The sequence below is a fragment of the Tauraco erythrolophus genome, chromosome 8 (assembly GCF_009769465.1).
Source record: "Tauraco erythrolophus isolate bTauEry1 chromosome 8, bTauEry1.pri, whole genome shotgun sequence".
Lineage (NCBI taxonomy): Eukaryota > Metazoa > Chordata > Aves > Musophagiformes > Musophagidae > Tauraco > Tauraco erythrolophus.
In genome coordinates this window covers 19,002,767-19,029,348 of record NC_141472.1, presented here as the reverse complement: position 1 = coordinate 19,029,348, position 26,582 = coordinate 19,002,767, and the positions used below count along the sequence as shown (strand labels likewise).

Sequence of the window (26,582 nt, the reverse complement as noted above, 5' to 3'; positions counted from 1 at the left end):
TACATATACAGGAATAATTCAAAAAGCCACTTATGCTTAGAATGTTTTCTAACACAAACAGTCCTATTGACTTCAAAAAGCCTTAACACGCCTATGTGTTTTACAGGATAGATCCCGAATACATAGATAAATATCTCCAACACCAAAGCAAAGGAAAAAGATAGCAATTTTGTTTTAATAGAGAGAAATTCAAATCTCAATCAAGCCAATGCTATTTTTGTGTTTCTTATAATGGTGGGTATTGGATAAACTCAAAGGAGTTACACATTTAAAGCGTGTACACTTCAGAGAGAGCTAGATCATTTTCTTCTCTAATCACATGTAAAATTTAAAACAAATCTTAGTGATGTTGTCCTTTAATCTTAAAATATTCCTCTGATTAATCAGTCTTGCATAATGCTTTTTAAAAGATCTTAAATTTTATTCAAACTATTCCTAATTATTTAGTAGAAATAATGTAAATTTGCAAAGCTATCTTCAAAACACTAAGCTTTGTTCTCAACAAAATATTATTTTTAATATAATCATGTTTAAAATCACCAGAATATAATAGAGAATAGTGCTTTATTGTTGAATCAGCTTACAGAAGTTTAGATAATAATATTTGTTTTGAAATGTTCTGCATTTTAGAGATTGTTTTACAGGAGCTGATAGATTTCATTCTTCATGAATGGGGGACGGGGAACAGAAACAGGAAAAGAAATTCCTACAAAGATCACAGGCAAACAAAGAGAAAGTTTTCCATCCATTTAGCTAACTCTAATATGTATTTTATAGAAAGAAATGATGTGTTGGAATGCCAGGACCTTGCATTATGTATTGGCCTTGATCATCCTGCTTTGACTTCATTCTACCAAGACATATATCTGATAAGGGTTCAGCAGATGTTGCTTTTGATACTAAAAAACCCTATGATGATGACCACTTCTTTCAAATTTTGTCCTGTTTACAGTATGTTTTACTTACACTTTACAACACTAGAAAAATAAGCTATATAAAATATCAAATTCTAAGGAATTTGCAGTTACTCACAGACAAGAAAACACACAGAATGCCTAGATTAATTCCTACACTTAACATCTGTAAGAAACTAGATTCTCCATCATCACTGTCCCCCCTTCTAATGTAAAAAACATAGGCACCGAATGAAATATCCAGGTTCAAAATTACTTAAGCTGTGCATGAGCTCCACAGCTGAGCATACTCCGAGAAAGTTTCCTTTCAGCATTACCTTAATAAGACAGCACTCTAAGGTGCAGAGAGGTAGATACAGAAAATTAAGCTAACTACAACAGATTCAGAAGCAGTAGGTTCCTTTACATGTGACACTTATGAGCGAGAAAAGGTTTCATTAAGATGTACACATACATCAAGAGCCACAGACTGTTTTGCCCAAGATTTCTTCACTTGGTCATACATAATTGTGTTGTTGATGCCCAGGCCACAAAAAATAACAAAAGCCTAAAATAAAAAAGAGAAAAAAAAAAATCAGTTATAATTCAATTATAATACAAACACAAAGATGAATGGTGGCTTAATCATAAAAAGCAATTACATGGAAATATTAGGAATCATCATGCTTAGACAGGCTATCTTGAGAACACAGGTAAGTCACTGACCTCAACAAGATAAGTAAGATCAGATGCAAGAAACTTATTTTAATTAGGATGCAACCTTATTAAGTGATGAGTTCCAAGAATTCATGTCAAACCACAAATACAGACAACATATTCTTCCCCCCTCCTTAGAGCAGCCTGAAGCAGCATTATCCAGAAACATCAAATCTGATGAAAAAGTATGTTATTGCTACAAAATTGAATTCCTCTTACTTCAAACAGTCGCTGGTCAGCGTCATCAAAGGGTTTCCCGTCAAGCCTGTTCAACACCTGAGCTACCCCTTTAGAAAGAGTTAATATGAATTATAATCTTCATCCATTAATTCACAATGCAGAATATTTTATTCATTGGTAATACATCTTTCAAACTGAAAAGCAAAACTGCAAATATTTATTCTGAAAATCATTAAACAGACATAAACATGAGAAAGTCTGATTGTTTTGATATCAGCACTCCATTTATTACTTTCGACTATTATTCTTTACTCTCCGAGTGTAAAATTGCAAATCTAAAAGTTACTCACAATGCTTTTCACAAAAGGTTAAAGAGCTCTTTGGGAAAGAACTTGAGCACTTTGCTAATAGCAACCATATAAGTTGTCCTAGCAATTTGGAGTTACTAACATAATTTGTCGAATCAGTACCTTCATTCCTAAAATATTAGTTGATTTAGCATCACCTGGGTATACAAGTCCTTTTTTTTCCTCATGGCTGGTCCATAAATTTATTGAACCAATGAAAAAAATGGAATTTCCTTAAACCACTTGAAATAGTGTCCAAAGCTCTTGGCTTTAGCTGAACTGAGTTCTACTGCAACAAACCATTCCTATTTCATTTAGCTACAATATGCGCTTAGAAAAACACTGTAAGAGCTATCAGCACTCAAGGGTTCAGTTTCTTTCTACCTCTTTAAGGTAAAGACTCAATTTCCCCATCATCTTTGCTGAATAAGCTCCAAGATCCTAATCCTGCATGTAGCAACACACTACTGATCTCAGCTCTCACTGACAGCCACAACACACAGGGATGTGAGTCATGCCCTGTGCTTTGACTTGAGTTCTTCTGTGGAAGGCTAACAGGAATCTGGCACTGTTATTTACAAATGACGCTCCTTTTTGTGCCAAAAGCAGGTAATATCACATGACCAATTGCAGCTGCATCATAGCTGGGAAGCATCCCATCAAACAAGCAATAAAACCTTGTCACGTCCTGATCCAGCACACACCACTGCCACAGGCAACTCTGACAGCTGCCACAGCATCTCCGGTAAGTCTTCCCTGACTGTCTAGTTTATCATTAAAGAGGGAAATAACCACTTTGCTTGACTGCAGAAACAGTTGCCTGAGCTGTGTACAAAAAAGGGAGATCCAAGAATATCAAAGCATATCAAACATTTTTCACTAATACTGTTAGAATTTCTGTTTTCATCTCATTAGTCTTCAAGTTTCAATACAATATATAACTTAACAATGACACAATGGGAAAGCTGCAAAAGTCCATACAGTATCCAAGTCAAAACATCCCTTCTTGGATACTTAACATGCATCCTAGGTACCGTAACTTCTTAACAATATTCAGCTGGGAAAAAGAAGAAAAAGGAACACAGAATTAAAAAGACAGAATTAAATTTGCATTAGCAGAAAAATGATGCAGCTATGAGGAAGGTCTTACCAATTATTTGGTGGTTGCTGTTCCATATAGGAACACACAGAACAGACCTTATGTGAAAGCCAGAAATCTGGTCAGCCTAAAATGTAGAAACAAGAGCTTTCGTTAGTGGTAGGTACCATTTCCAGCCTTTTACATTCTAATAATAGAAGCATTAAGGAGTAAGTTTACATTTATAAATGTTATTCCATATGGATCAGCTCTCACTCAGAAAAAAATTCTGCTGAAAACTCATTCGTAATAAGATTAACCAAAAGCCGTAAGGTTTATTCTAAAAATTGCCAAAGAAAACACAAACATTGCCATCTTTGCCACAGAAACTTTACACAATTTAACTTCCATTTGGAATTAAAGACAAACTGCAATTGAGGCAGTGTCCAGACAATTTCTGGATTACTTACACCAGTGGATTAGTAGAGACAACCTCCATTGAATAAAGTGTACCTTAGAAAGAGTCTTCCTAATTGTCAAAGTTAAACAGGATTTAACAAAGCAGCTATAAAAGGAGGCTTACAGGAAACATGCATTCTCAGAAGACAAGCAAGAGTAAGTATGGAATCATGCAGAAGTGCAAGCTAGGAGAAAATGGAAGGATGGTGTCAAAACTTAAGATTTGAGATTTTCTATGTAGGTTTAATTGGTCCTGTAGTTCTGAAGAGAATTTTCTGCCTCATTTATTGTTTTCTATCTAATATAGTATAAACTTGACAATTTATTACAAGTGTCCCTGATTCTCTCTTTTCCATGGTTAATAAGCTTTATTCTTTAGGGTCATTGCTTCAAAATCTGAAGAAAAGAAAATGTTTTTTCAAAAGAGATTAGAGTAAGAGCGTGGGATGAGCCCATTCACAGGAGATCAGGAGATGTTCTTTTACTAACACACAGTGCTACAGGCAATATGTGATAGAAGAAAAGTAAAAGACTAGCAATAATTCATATACTGGAGGCAGGATGGGATCACTGTGATCTCCTAGCTAGCAAAAGATATAACTCAGGTTTTACTAGAGTACTGCTTATTTGTGCATACTCAGAACTAATCTCTGAAATCAGTGTGGATTTCAGCGATTTTTCACCACCTACAATCCATAGGAGGGGGGGAACAATTGCCTCATATGTATATATTAAAATGAACTCAATGAAAATACTTTGGTATTAAATTTCTGGTTGAAATTAGAGTTGAAAATTGAGCATCAGCATTTGAAAATGACAATTAGTGTTCTGGGATTAAAAAGAGAATGTTTTTAATAGAAGCAGAGAACGGACTATCTGTTCATAACTACAAACGTATGTTTGATTCTGTCTAAGTCATGAGGGATAATATGTTCCTCTTAACACACTTGACTATCTGTTGAAATAATTGCTTGTAACAAGTGAATTTAAGAATTAAATTTTCATAGCAATCCACCAACAGAAAATAATTATTGCCATTTGTATTAAGGATTTTCATTTTCTCTATATAAATTGGGCAGTGCTTCTAACTTGGAAAGGGCTAACTGTGAAAGAAATAAGAGATAGCTGAATTATTCAGGACACGAGATATTAAAAGTACGACTGCAAACATATCAAGGGTTGGCATGTGTTATTTTAGCATATCTCTTTGGCAAGAAATAGACCCCAGGCATTAATTGTACTTTTTGAAATTCTGAACAAATTAGCATCACCACAGTTTTCTTGTACACTTTTACAGCAAGACCCTTTTATTTTTCTTGTTTTGAAAAAATCTGCTAGTTTGAGAGATAATCCCTTGAATGACTCATGGATTAAAACTGGAACCAAGCAAACTCTCAACATGAAACACTTCCAAGCACACTTATTTTAGTAATACAGTTTAGCAAGCTCGCTGACCAAGGCTGTCCACTGATTAATGTGCTGCCCAACTGCTGGCCAAGTCTTGTGTAGTAATACTGTTTCGCTGGATAGAATTCAGTGAAGATTTTATTCTTCCATACATCTCTAACATTTATTTAAGTGTTAAGTATATGCATATGTTTTTATCTGTATCTACATCTTTCTAACTGAGGCTAGAATGAACATCTTAGGATATACAAACAACTTTTATTAGGAGTGATACGTATGTTGGAGAAATAACTAATCCAGTGTGTATATTTTATTTGTGCAAATTAAAAGGTTGGTTGGCTAAGTTAGATCACAAACATTTGTCTCTCTAGATACTGGTTCTGTTTGTACTCTGTGTGTGTGTACAGTCCCAGTCACCCCCACAGCTATCAACAACGGTGCTGCTAAGACTGAACACGAACAGCAGAATTTTCAGCAATAAAAATCAGTTTGCATAAACATCAAAGCACTTGATAGAGGAAGGTATCAGTTATAAATAGAAAAAAAAATGAATCATGGACAGACTAAATAACTGCCTAAAGTCATACACTAATTCAGCGACCTGTGTTTACTGTATAAAGCCATGTCAACACCAGAGATCAGAAGGACGACATACTGGATAGAAAACATAATTAAAAATAAATACTGACATGTTTTACAGCCACTTGGATATAATGATAATATTGTGTTATATTAGTTGCAACACCAAAAATATGATGTATATTTACATTTCTAAAAATCTCTTACTTCAGCATCAAAGCGAGGATCCTGGTAGGCATCACTGATGTTCACTGGGAGACCCGTGGAAGCTACGAGTTCAGCAATGCTATTATTTATTAGCCAGTCGGAATAAGATGATGATTTCTCCACGCTGCCTTTGAAACTATCAAAAGGCATAGCAAGGAGAGAAAAGAATGCAGTCAACATTGCTTGGAAGTTCAGCATGTCTTACAGGCATATTCACAGGAACAGCAGAACCATTCACGGCTATTAATGGTTACTAAGCATTATCTATGGAACAATAATTTGGTATTTATTGAAATGGTACACCAAAAATTCTATCCTTTACACAATTATTTCTATTAAAAATAGCATTGGTCTCTCAAGTAAAGTAAATACAGCATTTAATAATGAAATACATTTACATATGAATCTAGAGTGGGATTTATGTTTCAAGTCTCTGTGGGATATAAGCCCGCTCACCAAAAGAAATCAATTCTAAATAATATTTTCTGAGGAGCTACCTGAAAGTACATAATTTTAAGACTTTAATTTTTCGGATTAGTCTAATAATCTGGGATATTTTTAATTCATACTTCCAATAATTTTCCTGTCAAGGAAATGCTTTTTTTTCTAAAATTTTGGTCTGAAATGCCAGACCTGAATGACTGAAAAAGGGATCATGAAATAAGTCTTAAAATCAATAACGTAAGTGTGTTGTAGCAGGTGGATCTGAATAGATATACAATACAAGAAGGTTTCTTTTTTTTTTTTTTTTTCCTGGCTGAGTTTCTGCCACAACCACTGAGGGGCTAGAGAGCAGTCAGTAAATGAGCATAAGACACTAGAATTACGGGCTCAACTCACCACAGCTTCTACAGAAAACTCAATATCTACACAGACCTTAAAGTTCTCACCTTATACCTCATCTAATCAGCAGGAAAGTTCTCATTGACTTATTCCAGACAGGTTTTTGACATTGGCAAGGCGTAGCTATTCATGTGTGAATAAACAAATGCATATGGTCTTAGTTTTGAGAAGAAAATTGATCAATTTTCAACACTTGAGAAACATTACTTAGGAAAAAAGTGACTCTGAGGAGCCATGGAGAAGACTACAATAGCTTGAAGCTTCAAAGTAATACACATGAATGAAAGAAGGATGCACAGTAAAATGCCTGAAAGACTCAATCAAAGTGAAAGGATTGATTTTTGTTGACTGCATTGATTTTCTGGAGACTAATTCAACTAAGTCACTCATTTGAAAGAAAACTCAATATCCTTAAAAGACTATAAATAAAGATAACAATAATGATTTACATATATAAATCTAAGTGCATCAACTTTCATTTGGGATAAGAATTTTGAGTGACTGTAATAAATATTATACGTATACTTTGACAGGAACCTTTACAGAAATACAACTTTTTTTTGAGCTAAGTAAAATATTCACGTTTATAATTTTAAATTTGTTTCAGGACATCAATACCTGAAGAAAAAAAATCTTTAAGGATAAGAATCTAATTTCAAATGCATAGCTCCCAGTTTATACCTTAAAAATTTGGATGATCTTATCATTGTAATATAAGACACTTTAAATTGTGACTGAATTATGAGTGTGAAGCATTTTAAGCAGCAAAGGAATTCAAGTAAGTGAAAAAAGATAAAATTCAGGAAGAAGTTTTAAAAGTATGTTCTATGTTGTCTCCATTCCTAGCTAGAGCTTTACAATCACATGCTGGAAGAGAGGCACTCAACCTTCACTAGGAGAAAATATCAATGATTAATTCTGCTGCAAATCACAGCCAGCTGGCTCTCTTTCCATCCTCAGCAACTCAGAACACTCAAAAGCTATTCTAAAAATCACAAGCAACAATTTTCTCCAAACTATGGAAAGCCATGAGCGAGTCCTGCTGGGCTGATGCAGGCAGCTGCATGCCACCATCTCGCCGTCTTGCCCACACACTAGCAGGAGCACTGCATGCCAGGCAGGAGAGCAGACCCAGCTCAAGAGCACTGATAAGTGCTGCAGGCTCCCCTTACGCAGCTGCTTGCCTTGGTATCTTCCCCAAAACCTCCCTGACAGGAATGGCAGAGAGTAGAGAAGTGGTACAGCCAAAATCACGGGTTCCTTCAATCCTCTCTAAACAGTGACATGAACCTTTCCAGCTCCTAGGACTAGAAGACCAGAAAGATGTCTTAAGCAGCATAAAAATACTGCAGGGAATAAGGTGATACCTGAGTGCACATCATCCCAGGGACAGTGGTGATGACACAGCAATAGTAGGGATTTCAGCACTTTATACCAGCCCAACTTGGAGGGAGAACAGATGTTTTCTCCCACACAACCCATGCTGGCTCAGGCAGTTGACCTTTCCACTACCACTGGTTCTCACGTTAGAGAACTGTAATCTCAGGAACATCATCTGCCAAGATGATGACTTCTGTGCAAGAAAGACATACCCCACAGCACCTTCCCTCAGGCTCATCTTCACCTAGAATACATCAGAACTGAACCCTCAAGGTTTCTAAGATTTACATAATCTTTTTTCAAAGGAAGAGAAAACTTAGGAGACTTGGCAAACCTGTAGGTCAAGAACAAAACGACTGGCAAAAACAAGAGCATTGGTGTGCCATCATGGATAACAAATCAATTTGATCATGGCGTGTGTTAGAAAATTTCGAACTGTACAGATAAATGCAAGCATGGTCTTGCAAGGTATTTCTTTATAATCAACAGCAAGGAAAAATGATACAAGTATTCGATACAATATTTAGGGACTAAACAAGTAAACTGCTGTAAGCCAGATGTAAGTAGGGCAAAAGAAAAGCCAATTTCTTCCAAAACTGTGTGAGAAAGTATATTAGGACATGAAAAGTTATATTGTCCTTGGAGCTTCTCTCTCTTTCAGATAAAACTTAAAACTAGAACTGTTCTCAGCCTATAATCTCTTTGGATTTCCACTAAAATTTCAAAGAAATAATATTTATCTTCACTGGTGTAACGATAAAGAAACTCTTCTTGCCGTTTTTTTTTCCACATGAAAAGTCTCATGACTTTACATCAGTTAGGGCTGCAGAACGTAGAATGAAAAGGGCAAAACTCACTAGAAAAACGCTCAAATGTCAAGGGCTCGCAGCATTGTTCTGTATCCTAAATAACCTTTATTTTCCCACTATAGTGCCAATAACTCAAGCTGTGCCTGTGCTAGATCCAAACGTGACATCATATCTGCCAGTCTAACCTTGGTCGTTGTAAAACCAACTTCGGTCTCCACTGGATGAAAAATGAAAGAAAAAGCAGTAAATCTTTATATTAAGATTCATAGAAATATACCTTTATAAGTCTTGTAAAGACTAGCTACCAGGTTGCATGTGTTTATTCATGTCTCAGACTGAAGTTAAAATAATCTTGACTGGACTACATGCAGAGCAGGCTACTACAAATTGCTTTTTGGTAACATGCTAATATAACTATGGTAACAAGAAATGAGCCAGCTTGGTTATCTTGATATCACTCTACATTGTTTTGACTAATCTGGCTACAGATCAAGTTTGAGAAAAACAGGAATAACAACCACATCCCTTGATTCATACTCCTGTCCCTGAACAAAAGGAGTGTATTTTCACCCATTTAGTTGACCTAGGAAAGACCAACTGTGACTCTGAAGCTCTTTGCAACTTGTGATTCTCAGATGAATCAACAGATATTTATTCATATTTAAATCTCCCTATTTGTTATCACTTGTTTTCCTTTTCCATTTGTCTCACCATTCCCGTCTCTCAACTGTTGGATAGGGCATGGAAGGGATCTGCTTTCTCTCTGTCTTTCTGTGTAGCCCTGGACTCTGCTGTCAGCTTTTGCATCTTAAAAATAACTACACATTTTCATAATGCTGTGAGATCAATCCATGAGAAGCATTGAGAATTTGTCGTAATCTAGAGTACAACGTGTACATTGACCTTAATGAAGTGGCAGCTTCTTACCACACTGGAGGTGAAGAAATAAAGCATGAAAGCAAGCAAGGTACCCAAAAATATTTTTAAAACTGCTTAAAGGGCTTCAATAGGCAAAGCACAAAGTAATCTTTAAGTTTGATAAGCTATGGATAGCAAGTTGGACAGAAGGCTAGGTTTATCATTACGGCAGTCACTTGACATGGAAAATTCTTCAGAATCAGTATTAATCAATTTGCATTAAATGTGTATTATTATCACTGAGTTTGGCCCCTGAAAGATGGGAGAAACCTTCTCACAATAGCCCTGAATCTTCACCCGCTTGTTTGTGTAGGACATTTTATGTGAACTGTTACCAGTTGTATTATCTTGTAGGAATTAATACAGTAACCCCCCACAGACAAAAAGCTCTTTCTATTACTACTTACAATTAGCCCTTTATCAGTGTTTAAACATAGATTCCACTAAGCAAAACGTATACTTCTATTTTGACTGGGCTCTCAAACAAGAATTAGTCACGGGAACACAATTTCTAGGAAATACATGTTCTCTGAGGTTTTTAGGCTTTTCAACTTGATGACAAGAGCAGAAATAAAATTTTACTGGAAACCTTTCAACAAAACTGTAGGGAGGCATTTTGTAAGTGATCAACAAAAAAGGTAAAATTATTTTGTTATTTTTACTTCAGTATTAACTATGCAAAACAACATTTATGTGTTCTCCATGACTTCAGCAATAAGAAGTCATCAATTATTTCCTCTTTTTTTTCTCTGAGACATTGATACAAGACAGCATACACATATACACAGACAGATACATATAAAAATACAGGCATGTATATTTATCCAAGCAAGTCTCCATTTGAAGCAAGCAGGAGTCTTGCCTGATAAAAACTGTAGGCTCACACTCTTCAATCAAATCTAACCAAAGATCCATAAGAAAATAAAACTATGATCTAGCAAAAAAATACGATGTGAAAAATGAAGTAATCCATGACCATAGAAGGCATGAGCACTAACCTGTTGTCAGTCTCAGCACTGCATTTTGGAGATAACAACTCAAAGGATTTTGTAAATTTCACTACCTGTCACACACACACAAAAAAGTAACTTTAAAATGTGATTAAGATGAATAAATATGTAAGAAAACAGTAATGTAAGGTTTCTATACTTAAACCATATTGTTATCCAATGGTCTTAGAATAAAAATTCAATCTGTATTCCCCCAATGGAGAATTCATGTTCGAAATACACACTGTGCACAGTTCACTAATATGAAATCAAATCTTTAGATTCCTTCATGAAACTATTTTCTGTAACAGGACATGCTTCCCTTCAAAGGGCTTTGGAACATGAATTATGGGGCTTTACCCAAACTTCACTTTTTTTTTTTAACACAAAGACCCATTTGCACTATTAACTGCAACCGATTTTCCTTGAATGTACGTGCCAACAGCACACAAGTGAAACATTTTAAGAGCGGCTAATGTGACACAGAACACAGGTAATGTTTTTGGATGCTGGTACAGGTCCCCATCTTCCACTTCAGTTCTGTATTTTAAAAGCTTTTCATGAGATGTACAAATGACGGTATTTTAGACATGGCTTAACATTGACTTACTCTATGGAGATCTATTTTCATATATAGGTTAACCTTCCAAAATAGGGGCAAATCAGGAAAATAACTATTTTGCCACTTGTAAAAATGACCAAGTGGGTGGAAAGATGCTATTCTCCTACTCCAAATTAACCTAAGATTTATGACTGTTCAGAAAAAGTTTAGGTTTCACTGAGTACCTTTTGGCTGTCCACATTTCAGAATTTGGTCTATGGGAATGAGAAGTCATTACCGGTGGTTTGGCAAAAAACTCTCCACGCTCAAAGGTAGAAATAGTACCAAGAGCATAAAAATGAAGTGAAGAATGCCACCCACAGCCTGCTACTAAGACAATGTACTGTTCTGTGAAAAATAAAAGTCATATTATACTTGCAAACACAGTGGCATTTCATAAGAATGTAGTAGAACTGTATCTTGGAATTATAAAATCAGTGTGGGGGGTCTAAAAAGAGAAAATAAACTAGAAACATTAAAATTCTATAACGGAGATTATATAAACAAAATACAAACCTCGATCTTGCTTTTATGAAAGCTAGTGTAATTTAGGGCATACTCCACTGAAAGTACTTAATTTCTATTAGTTTAAATGAAATGAGAATAACATATTTTCTCCAGGAAAGAAAATAATGAGTTTTTTTTTCTGCCACACAAACAAACTTATGATTCTGTCTCTGATAATCATTTAGACTTGTCACAGCTCAGCAACAAATAATCAATTACAGTCAGTGAATCGAAAGATACTTGGATAGAAAAAAAAGGAATGATACTACAAGCAATATTTTTATCCTTCAACCACTTCTCCAATCAGTAGAAAGGAGGATAGCTTGTGTTGAACAGCCTGAAAACACTGAAGGGAGCTACTAATATAAAAGCAGTCACTTATTTTATTACTAATAACAATAGTCATAAAAATGTTGAACACTTTTAAAGCAGATGTCATACCCAAAGTCCCAGTGAAAGCCCTTGTCAAAACTGTGCATGAAATCCAGCTCTTGACAAATACTTTCTTCATATAGCTTACGTCCACCTGTTCAACTCAGAGCTCTGCATTGAAATAACTATTCCTCAGTCAAGTAGACAGAACAATTGCAAAAAAACCCCCAAAACTTCATGCTAGAAGTCATATTTTCACTTCATCTGCTTGATGCAAAAGCTTCTTCCTATCACAAAAACAAGTACCTGACTATCTAGATATTTGTATGCAAATGTGTCTTTTCCAATGGATTTTCTGTTTCTTCAGGGAAAAATTACTAGGTCAAAATAATAAAAGGACTTATCTTTTCACAGCATTTTCATAATCTAGGAACTGTGACCGGTTCTTACTATTTATTTTGCAAAGTATTAAAGAAATTTGTTAAAATGTGCAAACATAGCTAGTCCCAAACATAAACCTGCCAACGGCTAGGGTGAGTGGGAAACTTTTAGGAAGGAACAAATCCCACGGAGTAGGGGCCACCAAAAGCAGCTGAGAAAACTCCATGTGTTGCAGATTCAGCCCTTGCTGTCTTGCCTTTCTTCCACTTTAAAATACTGGATTTCACAAAAAAACATTCATGAGACGAGTTCAGAAGCTGACTGCTGTGAAGACAGGGATTGGAATGCTGTAAAGCCCAGTGAGTTGCTGAATACACAGGATGGTCAGTTAGTAAAGTATTGAGGAGTTTATTTTTCTCTGTTATTTCTGAGGGACCAGTAGTCTGATTAAAGATGTAACATGTTACAGACTAGAATAGAAACTACATTAGCATTTCAGTTTGCTACTGTTAAACAATAATAGACAGAAAATCATGAACACTGTAGAAATACCCACAAAGATGTCTGATAATTATTTATTGGAATGTATGTAGAAAAGATTAGTTCTAAAAATGAGCATTAAAGATTTGGTTGATGATGCAACTGCTTCTGGCTCTGAAACTGCTTGCAAGCACCAGTCATTTGATAAGTCATTAGTCTGAAAATGTTAGCTAGGTCATAAATTCCAGGTAAACGTAAATGAAGTTACAGACAGGATTTTTCTTTCTTTCTAGTGGCTGTACCATGAAAGGAAGGTACTGAGCAAATAAATATTTGATAACAAATAGGGTCATTTTTCTTTTTTAAGCAGATCACAGGAGCACCTTGCTTCTCAGTTAAGCTATCCTAGCTGCTCTGCAGAAAGCACTAATTCTATCACATAGACAACTGTGAATCACTGTTAGATCCATCAGCAGCTAACAGACATCCCATTAAATGTCTTCAAATGACTAGAAGAAATTATAAATGTACCTTTCAGTTCCCATTTGAAAAAAAGTAGACACACTGGTTTCACCACAATAAAAGCAGCTGCTCCACCACTCAAATACTAGCCTTTCTACAGGACGTGCGGGCACACTTACTGGTGATTCGATATCTTCCAGAAGTAATACTGAGCACCGTTCACACTTTAGCAGAGTCTGGGCCCGATGCATGATTTTCTTGACAATTTTCTCTAAGTCAGTCTGTTCCTCAAAGAGGTCATTCACTACTTCCAGTAAAGCCTGCATACAAGGACAGAAAACTCGTGTTGGTTGTAGAATTAATAAATACGTGGAGCATCGCAAAGGAGGCATAATCTCTAGGACTGATTTTAATATGAGTGATCCATTAAAATCTTCATTCAAATGAAGCTCTTAATGGCTATGGCAACAGAACTGAGGTGGGGGTATGTGAAGAAAGAAAGAAGTTAAGTATTTCTTAGCTCACAACCGGGCACAGTCCAACCCCTAGCAAACAATGGGAATTTAAATCCGTTGCCCCTTGTCCTATCACTACACACCTTTGTAAAAAGTAAAAAAAAAAGGAAAGCTGGAGAGGGACTTTTTACAAGGGTGTGTAGTGATAGGACAAGGGGCAACGGATTTAAACTGAAAGAGGGCAGATTTAGGTTAGATATAAGAAAGAAATTCTTTACATTGAGGGTGGTGAGGTACTGGAACAGGTTGCCCAGAGAAGTTGTGGATGCCCCATCCCTGGAGGTGTTCAAGGCCAGGTTGGATGAGGCTTTGGGCAACCTGGTGTAGTGGAGGGTGTCCCTGCCCATGGCAGGGGGGTTGGAACTAGATGATCTTTGAGGTCCCTTCCGACCCTAACCATTCTATGATTCTATGATTCTTAATTTTTCAAACTATTTCACTGTGATCCAAAAATGAAACAATGGCTGTAATGCAACTCTCCAAGTATGCAGTATGGATTGAGCTACTCGATTTGCTATATTGAATTTGCTGGTGCATTTAAACTCCATTTGATTCATTTATTATCCATTTTGCATGTTCAAAGCTGGAAAGAAAAAAACATATCAATACTTCCATATTACAACAGCACTCCGATCCAGTCTTTACCACTAACAACATGTTTGTAAAATACAATGTTTTAAAATGAAGAGCTTCCCCTCACATTTCACCAACTTTAAATATAATAGGCCATGTTCTTTCTTACCATGGGTCCAAAGAAGTGTGCTTTCTCCTTTATTCTGGTTTAGGGCACCGACACTAAAGAACATCCATATAGGTAAGCATATAAACGTTAGTGGTCTTCGCTCTTCTAATGCAACAGTCATCAGCTAAATGCTGTTCACACTCAGTGGAAGTTGCCACCATTGGCGTTCAGTTTGATATGAAAGGCAAAGTATGAGCTTGTCCATCCTGTTTTAGTTGCCAACTAATTTCAATCACGGACTAGTCAAAACTAAAGACCATCAACAGGTCAGAAATGCAATTAAGTACAGGTCGCCATGCAGCTGTCAAATGGCAATGATATTTGTTATGCCTCGCGTGGCTGAAGTGGCAACAAGAAACAAAGAATCTGTATCTCTAAACCAATTTCCTGATGTGTTCAACCACCAGAAATTAGCATTTCCTAATGAAGAATGAGAATGTCCCTAATACTTTTCTGCAGAATGCCTCCCTCAGAAGATTAAACGCACACTCCTCAAAAGTCTGCCATCGTTCCCTGCAGGCTGGGAATCTGCAGCAAATTCTAAGTCTCTATGTAGTTAAACAATTATTTTGTTTGAACATCAAGCAAAGAAAAAAAATCTTTGGCAGAAAATCTTTTTTTTCTCCCCAAGTCTCCTCCACACCTACACCGTGAAAATGTAGCAGTCTGTAGTCAGACCTGAACAGAAGACAAACTCAGATGCTTCACCACCCTTAAATATATACATTAGAAAGGGTTATTTTTAGTTTTCAAAATAGTGGAAAGCATTAATTTTCATGCATGGAAAGCACCAAAATCCTGAATATACCAATGTCAGTGCTCAATACACAGATCCACCCCATTGTAGTTTCCTCTGCTTTGTGAAGCAAGAGTAGGTTCAACACTACCAGTGGTATTTCTAATGAAGCTTTGGAGCTGTGATCTGTGATAATGAAAGTATCATTTCCCATCATTGCAGGAAAGGTAATTTTAAAAAGAAGCCAAAAATTATTAAAAAAACCCACTCAAAATTATCATTTTATTTCTTAAAAAATTGAAGATCTCTGTGAGAGGTAAATGACATGTGAGCTCAGCATTATTTTCACTTCTTTGGAGCCTCCTGTCCCAACTCATGCATGGCAACAGCAATCGTGAGTAATGTGAGTAATGTATCTATACAGACATATGCTGTCAAAACCCTTCACATACATTTTTCTTTCTTGCTTGCTTTTATAAAGATATATCTACATTATTTGCACATGAATTGAATATTACGAATTCAGATGGCAAAGGTTTGATATTACTGGAATTTTATGACAGTTTGAATCTCTGCCACAGTAACACTCTCTCCTGCACTGTCTGTGTTACAAACGCAATTGTTTCAGCTCTATGAAACATGAACTGACATCAGGAAACAACAGCCACAACCACCAGTGTATTTCCCTCCCACACTCTCTGCTCGTTGCCTAAGATAGTGATCTGTTGAAAAGGCAGTTTTTGAAATAAAACATTGTTAAAAACGTCTGCTTAGCAAGCACATATGCATAGCTGGAATCTGAAGAAACAAAAGACGAAGGTTTGATATTGGTCCAATACACAATTTTTACTTACCCTGCTTCTGTCATATTCCTTCCTTGAAGCTGCAAATAGCTGGGCATTGGATATGGCAATCCCACAGAACGGGAGATACATCTGCATCACCTAGTAGCAAAAGAAACTCCTAGTCATTAAAAACAACTGCAATTAGACACTCATGTTACTATCAATGACACCTAAACTTAGGTGACCTGTCCCAGGATGGTCTCAGATCACCGACTCTTTAGCAGAACACTAAACTCAGAAAAAAATCAGCACAGGCAAGGCACGTAAAATGGGTGGAACAGAGATAGAATGGGTAGGGAAAAAAAAAAAGCATTTAACTTCACAAGTCCCAGCAGTGAGGGTCCTTTGCAAATTTTCTGGAAAACTGCAGATTCTCAAGTCTATAAAAAGTCTGCTGAAGACTACATTAAATTACTGTAGACATTACAGCTGCCCTAGAAAAAGTATTGTTTATTTTCCTGGACTGTTTTTTTCTTCTAAGCTTGAGTCACATTCCTGCCGATTTCTAGAGGATGTAGATTTCGGAGAATACCAGCACAGTGGAACACAGCACATTGATTCAAAACTCCTAGTCAGAAAGCTGATTGTCTTCTCAATGAAAAAAGAAAAAAGAGAGAGAGAGAGAGAAAGTAAAAGTACATGCTTGAGAAACTGGGCCTTAATGCACCACCATAAATTAAGAAAGATGGGACAAGAGGGACTGGGAAAATATTTTGAGGTGCACAAGACGAATTTAGGCTGGCTGTGTGAAACAAATAAACCAAGACAGTCGAATACTTGAATAGCTGTAGGACTGGCACTTTCACAAGGATGACAATGGATCGAAGTCCAGTACCATTAACATTTTTAAGCCACATACTGATAACAAGTCTATAACACACTGCTGCTGCTGAGTGGTTCCCAAGTTTAGTTCTGAGATGTCAAGTAAATGTTAAAGGTGCTGAACAGCCTGAGCATTTGCAAAGCCAGTGAGAGAGGCACTCGGCTGTTCACAGAGCCAAAAGAATGCTGCTGCAGCTAACCTTTGTTCTCCCTGGTCTGTTAACTGGGAGATCCACTGTCAGCAATCCTTTCTGTGACAAGTATTGGCATGGAGAAGTGGCATTTGTCTTTGAAATTCCTTTTAATTAGAAAACTACTGCTAACTCAGAGAAGTAGGCTATTGACACTACTTAAGGAAAAAACCCCAAGAATTATAAGCATCCAGAAAAACCAAAACAGCAGCAACTGCTGTTCTACTTTATCTTCCTTAAACACTCCATTGGCTACGTGTCTACTTAGTCTGTGTTTGAGTAATGATGAGTTTTCGAAAAGGATCTTCAGATCCTCTGAATTTTGCACCTTTGCAGCCACCATTTTGTCAGAATAACTGCAGATTTTTAAGGGTGCACACAAATACATCTAAGCTGCTAATTTGCAAACACTTTACTTTCGTCCTCTTCCCATCATGGTTCCCTCTAAAGGAAAATGGCATACTTTAGACTCTACAAATACTCATCTTTTCAGATAGGTAGTAATTAAACTAGCCAGCTATCACACCAGATATGCAGGAAAGAGTATTTGAAATGAAAAATAAGGTAAGACTGGAAGGAATCACTGAAAGGTTCATTTTTTTTTAATGATAAGAACTCTGAGAGAATTTTGCATATTTCAGTTTAGATTTTATTTCCGAAATGAACCAGAAAAATCTATCTAAATTTTCTTGTAATAGTACTAACTACCACAGTCAAGTAAGAGATTCAGAGCTGAAAAACTGTGGCCTGAGAAAAATCTGACCTTTAGTGCAATTATGAATATCATAGTGAGAGTGGATACATGTTTACTTAATAAAGATAAGTAAATACTAGTATTTATTGCCCCCACATTGGAACCTCTGTTCCCAGAAGTACTTTGACCCTGTGACAATGGAAAGCATACGAGAAGTTTACGAACCTTCAGCCATCACAAAAACAGGTAGCAAAGATGTCTTTTTTAGCAGGAAGAAAATACAATTTTGCCATATTGAAAAACACTGCTCTCCAGAAGCCAAATTTCAAGGCACTGACTCTACATAGAAATTAAAATCCATAAAACACTGGTTTATGAAATGTCAAGAGTCTGGAAAGCTGCTGACTTACATCATTCTTTTCACCACTTAAACTAATTGCGCAAGGTGTAGTGCAACTAAGAAAGAGACACCAAGCTGTTTGAGACGATCAGTAGAAGAAATTAATAAATGTCCACAGCTATGAAGGAAAAAACCCCAAAACAACCAACTGTCAGGTAGGGAGGAACCACCCTGTGATAACAGATTAATCAATTACTCCTATTTACCTAAGAACAATTGACAAAACAAAAGCCTACTGTCGTTCCTCTTTTGTACTTTCTGAAGGGTAAGGGTCACTGCTGCCTGAACTGCTTTTGGCAAACTGTAATACAGTACCAAATAAACAAAGAATAAAGACATTTCTAATGGTAACTGAATTTTAAGTAAGTTTTTTTTTTTAAACAAAATTGCAGAATGGATTAGAAACCAGTTATTACATTATGATTTGAATCATGAATTTGAATCTGCAGTACTCAAGATTGCTTTACAAGCCCCTCCAACATGTTGATGCTATGGCTGTTGACACTCCATACAAATACGAAGCAACATAATATTCAACTCTTATATGTCTGAGGCACATACTGTAAGGAGCTGGTATTGTTATGTCAGATTCAGTTCAGGGATTTTTCCTCCAAAGAGAACACAGAGAGTGGAGGAAATGGCACATACCACCATAAGCTGGACATACACTTTTTTCCCTCCTTTTAAGTGATAGGTATATAATTACTAATCCTCTACTGCTCCAACAAATTGCATCACTGAACCATAATGTACTGTAATTCTATTTCCATTCCTGCTGATTACTACTATTTCTCCTTAAATAGAAGGATGTAGCTTATAATGAGCACAAAGCACAGTCCTTATTTTACTTAGTTCTCCAGCATGGATATGCTTCAGTAATATAATACTGACTTTTGGTAGCACGAAATAAATTGAGCAGAAGACTAAATTATATTATAAGAACAAAGTATTGAAAGGTTGGTCATAGACACACTGTTAAGCAGCATGTGATGGGAAATGACACAGATAAATGACATGGCTATTTTAATTTGCCTTGGTGAGACAAGATCTTGTGAAGAGCCATTTTCTTTTTCCTTGTCTGCTGTTCTTCCTGAAGGAACAACCAACAGGCCAGGACAGCTTGCCTCTACCAGCCAACATCTGTACAGGTTTTATCAACTAGTTTTATTACACAGTGAAGCCAACCTGATGCTGGAACTTGTGAGGGAACCACTGACATCTGGTCCAAAGGCTGAATATGCAACATGTTTCCATTACACCAATGCACAAAACATTGGTGTGAACCTCATGGAAAAACACCTAACACATCTTTCTGAAGGACATAAAATAATTTCCCTTTGCTATACTGAAGGCCATTTAAAAACAATAATTTTGAAGCAAAATGGAGTATATCTGAAAAAAAAATTTCCTTCCACATTTATTTTGAACTAATGACAGGAAAAGAGCCTGCAGATCTATTAAACAAAGTAATTTCCTTATAGAGCAAATAGACAGAATATAAAAACATAAAAAATACGGCTTTAACAGATACATCTCATTAATTTACTTTGGCAAATAAAATTAGTTGTAATGATTCATCACAGTACTTTGTGGCATATGAACAAACAGATCAGTAAATATGTAATAGCATATTTTATAAAAATGATGTTCGGTCTGAATAGTAAGCTAATCTAATGAACCTGCTGAGATGTTGGAAGAGACTATTAGTTTTTGTCGTGCCAACTATAAGACACTGAGATACCATAAATACAGGTTAACATGGTTATATTGTGAACTACTTGAGCATTCAGCGTCCAAGGAAGCTGACTCAATTTCTCATACCTAACCCTCCAACAAGTACCACATCCTTGGGTAGCAACTATAGTCACAAATTCACAGTAGCATACCAAAGCTAAAAAGCTGTGTTCACTTTGAAACTGTTCAATATTTTACCAGGGCAGGAAACCTTCTATGAAAAGAGGATGAAGTAACAGGCACTGGTTCAATATCTCATCCTCTTAATTTCTAAATTCTATTATTTTGTTATGGGGTTATTTTATCTTAGAAGTATTAAAACACAACTACCAAGAGAATGATCAGATAAGAATTAGAAGCTTTAGTATTCAATTATGCAACCACTTACATTTTCAGCTCGGTCCTGAAGATGACGTGTCTTTTCCATAAAACTACACCAGTGAAATCAAATGACTGCCCTAACCATAGATACTTTTTCCTTCCCACAGAAGGACATATTCCCATTGCTTTAGTATCTCCACACATCTCCAAACTTGTATGCCCAAAGTTAGACCTTTAAATCCACCACAAGAACTGATGCAGTAGCTTAATATTAGGAAGAATAAAGCATTCCCAAATTCTGCAATATTAACTGCTAGGACAAGAAAGCTGCAACCAATGCTTGTTTCATTGGGTTTTTTATGGTGTCAATTCTGAAATCCAGATGAAGCACATCAGTTCTCCCTCAGAATTTCAGAGGGCAGCTTTCCATGTTTTTCCTCTTCATAATCACAATTTTATAGGCCAAAATTTCCATAGCTGGTTGCACAATTGCCTGGGCACATCAGCATTTGCACACCTACACTACAGCATCACAGCGTCTTGATATGTGACGCTCATTTTCCTTTCATCTGGCTTTTCATAGATGCTGAGACATAGTTAGAGTACGTAAGTTAATAAGATGCTTATCAGCGTTCCTCTGAACTGAAATGTAAGTTAAGGGTTTCTCTCACGATTCAGGCTTGGGTTTCACAATAACTTCATATATCATATTGTCGTGGGTTAGGCCGATCCGGCCACTAAACCCTACGCAGCTCTCCCACTCCAGTAAAATGGAGAGGAGAAAAATATAATAAAAGAGCTGAGTGTCGAGACAGGAACAGAGGAGCACCCACCAACCACGGTCCCAGGCAAAAGAGGCTCAGTTTTCTTAAAGCAAAACAGTTTATTAACAGCTACCTACAAAAAGAAAAGCACACAAAAACGGTTACATGAGAGGATAACAAGAAAACAAGGCCAGATCTTAAGAACAACACCACTCCCCCCTTTTTGCCTTCTCTTCTCGGCTCTACCTCCTGCCCCCAGCGGCGCAGGGAATGGGGGAGTGCAGGTCAGTTCATTTCATGTTGTTACTGCCGCTTCCCTTAAAGGAGAAGGAGTCCTTATGCCATTGTCCCTTGCTCCAGTGGATCCCCTACTCACGGCGAAAGCGTGAATCCTCCCCACTGGGAGGCAAATCCTTACCCCATCAGATTGTCCCAAGTGCGGGCTTTACCAGTCCTGGACTTTTAAGGAGTTGTAGCCACTCGCTCTGGCGTGGGTCATCATACAGACTTTAAATGCGCTCCTGCGTGAGGCGTCATATCGACCTGAAATGCGTCTCCGTACAGACTTAGATGCGTAAATGCAAAATGCGCCTCGACCTGTGCCCATGATTCACAATAGTCTCAGGCTCAGGCATCTCCTTTAAAAAAGCACCTCTCCATCGGCGGGGGTCATCCCACGGACTCTAGATGCGTACCGTACTCAGGCTCTGGCATCTCTTCTTGACATGGGTCCTCCACGGGCTGCGAGTGGGTCTCTGCTTGCTCCACTGAGGACTGGTTGCAAAGGGGCTGCTTGCAAGGGGGACTCAACCGTGGCACACGTTCCGTTCCATCTTCACTGACCTCTTCTCTGTATGGCCATTTCTCTTAGATCTCAGTCTTTTCTGGGTGAACTCGGCCTGGTGGGCACCCCGGGAGCGGGGCTCTCCCCGAGTTCCCCAAGCAACTCCGTCAGGGCCATCCTCGACGGGGCCAGCAATGGCCCGGCCGGGTGCCGGGAGCGGGGGCCGTGCCCCCCTCCCTTCTCCTTGCTCCTGGGCAAAGGCACACCTTTCCAGTTCCTTTGTCCCGACGTAAATAGGGCAATTCGACGTAAATAGGGTTATTCTCAGAGGCGACACAAGCCCCGAGGGGAATGGGAGTCCGGTCTGATGGGCAGCTTCTGCCACCCGGACCTCCCCCCACTTCAAACCATGACACATATAAATTTTTTTACCATCAGAAGCAGGCAGAAGACCTCTGGCCAAGCCTTTTCTGACAAAACCTGTGCTCAAGAGATATCACCTTTCCCTTCATCGCGTGGCCTGGGGACAATGGTCCTTACACAACCTGCAAACCCTTCCCTTGCTACACAAGAAAAAGCTCCTGCTGGCTTCTACTTTAAAAGTTCGAAAGAAGGCTGTTTTCTAGAATTTGGCCTCATGGGAAATAAGTTTTGAAATTCTCTCTTCATGAGAAGAAGGTATAAAAGCCTTTAGGTTTCCTAGCCTCAGTGTTGTTTAACCCCCACAAACAGCACAAACTCCACATCAACCACAAAACTGTATGAAATATTACTTTTCTTAGCCTATCTAGGAATATAAGTATTCATATCTACAGATCCCAACATGTCTTTTGTTTTCTTTTTTTTTTTAATGACAGGGAACAATATAGACAACAAAGCTGCACGCATGCAGACCTGCAATGCAGAAAGTTACTAGCTAATCGTGAAAAACAGCCAGTGCTGCAATGGCAGCACACTGCAGAGGTAAAACGCTAGCTTCACACTTGCTGGCTGGAAAGCAGCCCTGAGTTCAGCTTCAGCTAAATGCAATGACATTTACCCTGCCTCCGCACCAAGTGTCCTCAGAGAACACCTGCTGCGGTAACTATCTGATAGATAAAGCCTAACTCATGGCTTCTGACATACTCCAAGCATCCTCCTGCCTGTGGTCACAAAAGAAAACAATTTTGATGTCTGATGGAAGAAAGAAGCCTCTCGGTAAGGCTTGCGTACCCAGTCTGGCACAAACTCCAGGTTAAGCTTTCAGTAAACGCTCGTCTGGTTCAACTGTTTTCTTGAGCAGCCACAGGAGCCACTTCTCTTTACACGGCTTGCTTGGTAAGCCTGTGGGAGAAAGGAGCTAGTACAGGCTTCCTAGAAAGAGAAAAAAGTCCTTTTAAATCAAATGTTTTTGCTATAGTTTAAAGTTATAAACATTTTGTGGACATACTTAAAATCCATTCCGGGAAGCCAGCTGCTCTTTGAAACACTTCCTAAAGTGTCAAAAATAGGTTCAGGGAGTGAAATATTCTACTGAATTCTGAAAATGATAAACCAAAATCAATCGCAAAATGGTTTAAGCACAAGCATTCACCCAAACTCCATTACCTTCTGCCAGCTGTGCAGTGTCTGGCTGTCCACGTCTCTAACTCTGGTCGCCACCTAGGTTTGCAGTTCTCAGAAATATTTTTCCAAAATTATTTTTCCACTCCAAGCATGGACACAAAGATTGCTTGGTAGAGACTACCTGTGAACTACAGGCATACAAGTAGGGCCTATAGCTCCCACTTATCTCAGTGAACCTGCAGAGGTTAGTTTTCTATTGTCTCAGGCTTTTTTTCTTTTTTTTTTTTAAGTTTCCATTTACATTTGAGTATTATTTATGCAGTAGCATAAAAACAACCTAGTGCTCGCAAACATGGCAGCATCTCTGCCCTGTAAAGCTCACTGTCTAACTATGGAAGCTTTTGGTGGCTGTAAACAGCCTGAAAAGGACCACAGGAGCATTTCTTCAGCACTGATTCTGTGCTTGGCTGCCTTGTATAATTACTGGCACACATTCAAACCAGCTAACTGCGTCACCAGACAGATTACGACACACATCTCCTGTAGGAGCAGACATCCTATGTAGGTCACTGTCCTCACGAGTTACGGCACCAGGAGACTATCACATGCAGGACCAAGGGGCAGGAAGGGGCAGGAGTGCAGCTTAAACGGGTCCAGCCTCAGTCTCTGACCTTTTTCCAGGCCCCCATCACTGCCCTCCAGTTGCTACAACACAGAATACGTCTTCTCTCTTTTCTGCTACACACCTAAGATCTTTAAACTGTGAAAACAAATGAACACATTCAATTTGATTTCCAATAATACACTTGTAAAACTGTTTATACAGTCAGAAACATACACATCTACTAATTCTATTTCATGTAATTCTGGCAGATATTTGGAGGATTCTTGCCCCAGTCACTTTACAGCTAAACATCTTTCATATCTGCCATCACTAGCAGGAGGTGAAGCTCAAAAAAATCTAAACAAGCCACACTGATTTATTCTGTCATACACACATAAACATTGGCAGTTGTTATTAAACTTATTTTTAGCAATATTCCGTAAGCTGTATTTAAACATTTTAACATTGCATTGAATTTAGCACTCAACATAAAGTGGGAAGGACAATAAATTGTACTGTAAATTTCCACAGAGCACCTCATTTTAAATGCTGATGCTCCAAATAAATCTGAAATATCAAAACATTTCTGCTAAAGACCAGAAAGCTAAAAATAATTTAAATATATATAAAATGGCTACTATTCTAAGATCCAGTCTTCTGATCTCATATATACAAAAATTCAGCTATTTTCACTGGAAATTTCTCCTTATTTTACACACACCTAAATCAGTGATGCCCAGTAATAATACCTGTCCCAGCAAACACTTCAAACTGCCACTCAGTTATTCAACATGTGATACTAACCCAGGATTTCCAGCAGGAAAAGTGGGGACAAGAGGAGGAGAAAAGTTACACAATGAACAATAGTGGTTCTATTAAAACAAGAAGTGTATGAACTGAGGAAGAGTAGGGATAGCAGTCAAAAACAAAAAAGCAGTGACACAAGGAGCATCACCATGCCAGTGTAAGCACCTGTAAGCCCAATGCCTGGCATTCATCAGCACTTAGTCCTGGGAGTTCAGCAAACACATGTCAAGCTTGAAAGCAAGGAAAAGTCACCTTGCAGGCAGCTTGAGTGAGGGTTGCAAAGTTAAAGCATGATTAAACCAGTAAACCTACATGCTTCTATATTCTAAGCAAGTTGAAATCCATGGAAACTCCTCATTGCAAGGGCTACTGAGAACTCTTAAACTTGGACAGAAGTATGCACCATGCCTGTGTGACCACCTGCAGTTAGAGGGCTGTTAAATCAACTCGACAATTAGAGATGATGTTTCTTTATCAAGTTTAGTGTTTTCATCCATTGGTTTTGAAAGTTGGCAGGGCACTATCCTTTGTCGCAAAGTCTTACAGAGAAGTGCTAGGCAACTTTTATCAGTTTGTCTGAAATAACATGAACAAGCAGCATCATGAAAGGTCACAAATGTCCTCAAGTCCACAACTCCTACCCACCAATTAACTTTCTCTCCTTCAAAGGCTGAACATCAGTCATCTTTGACACATCCAAATTATACCAGCACCTTAACAAAAGTCAAGCTGAGAGGGCTCACAGGGAACATTTCACCTGTGTAATGTTTTCCAGAGTGACCAAGTGGGGCTGTTACAGCCTGGCAGCTCTCTCCTGTTTGAAGATGCGCCACTAGAGGCCAGTCCCAGGCATGGGAGCCAGAAGCCATTGTGTAAGGAAGGCAGTTCTGCAGTGCCTTAAATCTCAGTATGTTAAAGCACTTTGGCAGACCATGAGTGAAGTTTTACAGCAGCAATATCATGTCGTAATTTTTTTCTAGAGACAGCACAACTGAGCCAAAGAAAGATTAGTTGATTCATCTGAGGGGAGGAAGAAGGTTATGACGAAAGATTTTGTCAAAATTTTGGGAAAGCTCCTAGTTCCCACTGTGCCTGAATCAGTGGACCCAGCTGGGCCAAAGACACCGTTAGAAAAGCTTTATAAATGTCACTGCATCAGACGGGAAGATCTTGGTATTGGCACTGCAGAGTGAGAGCAATGAAGACCGATACCATTAATGCTAAAAAGAATCGCAGATCAGAACTTTAAACTGGCACAGGAAAACTAATAAATATCACTTCAAAGTTGATTTTTCCTACAACACAATTGCAGACATTTTTTTTACCATTTCAGATTGCACCATGTGTCTGATCTCTGGCAGATACTACCCATAATAACTGGTCATACTAACCAAATGGCATCAAAACGAAAAATAAATTCTATATGCATCCATACATTGAGAATGTCATCTTCAAGTCACAATCCTACT

General features: G+C 37.9%; 1 protein-coding gene across 1 annotated transcript in view; it reads right to left on the bottom strand.

Annotated features, from left to right (window-relative positions):
* PDE11A (phosphodiesterase 11A) overlaps positions 1-26,582 on the bottom strand; it is a 139,084-nt gene that overhangs the window by 61,524 nt on the left and 50,978 nt on the right. The window contains exons 3-9 of the mRNA XM_086615713.1: positions 16,457-16,546; positions 13,789-13,929; positions 10,816-10,880; positions 5,868-6,003; positions 3,288-3,363; positions 1,830-1,897; positions 1,369-1,461 (exon numbers count right to left, since the gene is read on the bottom strand). Of these exons, the coding sequence (XP_086471839.1) occupies positions 1,369-1,461; positions 1,830-1,897; positions 3,288-3,363; positions 5,868-6,003; positions 10,816-10,880; positions 13,789-13,929; positions 16,457-16,546 (669 nt within the window). The remainder of the gene's footprint in view (positions 1-1,368; positions 1,462-1,829; positions 1,898-3,287; positions 3,364-5,867; positions 6,004-10,815; positions 10,881-13,788; positions 13,930-16,456; positions 16,547-26,582) is intronic.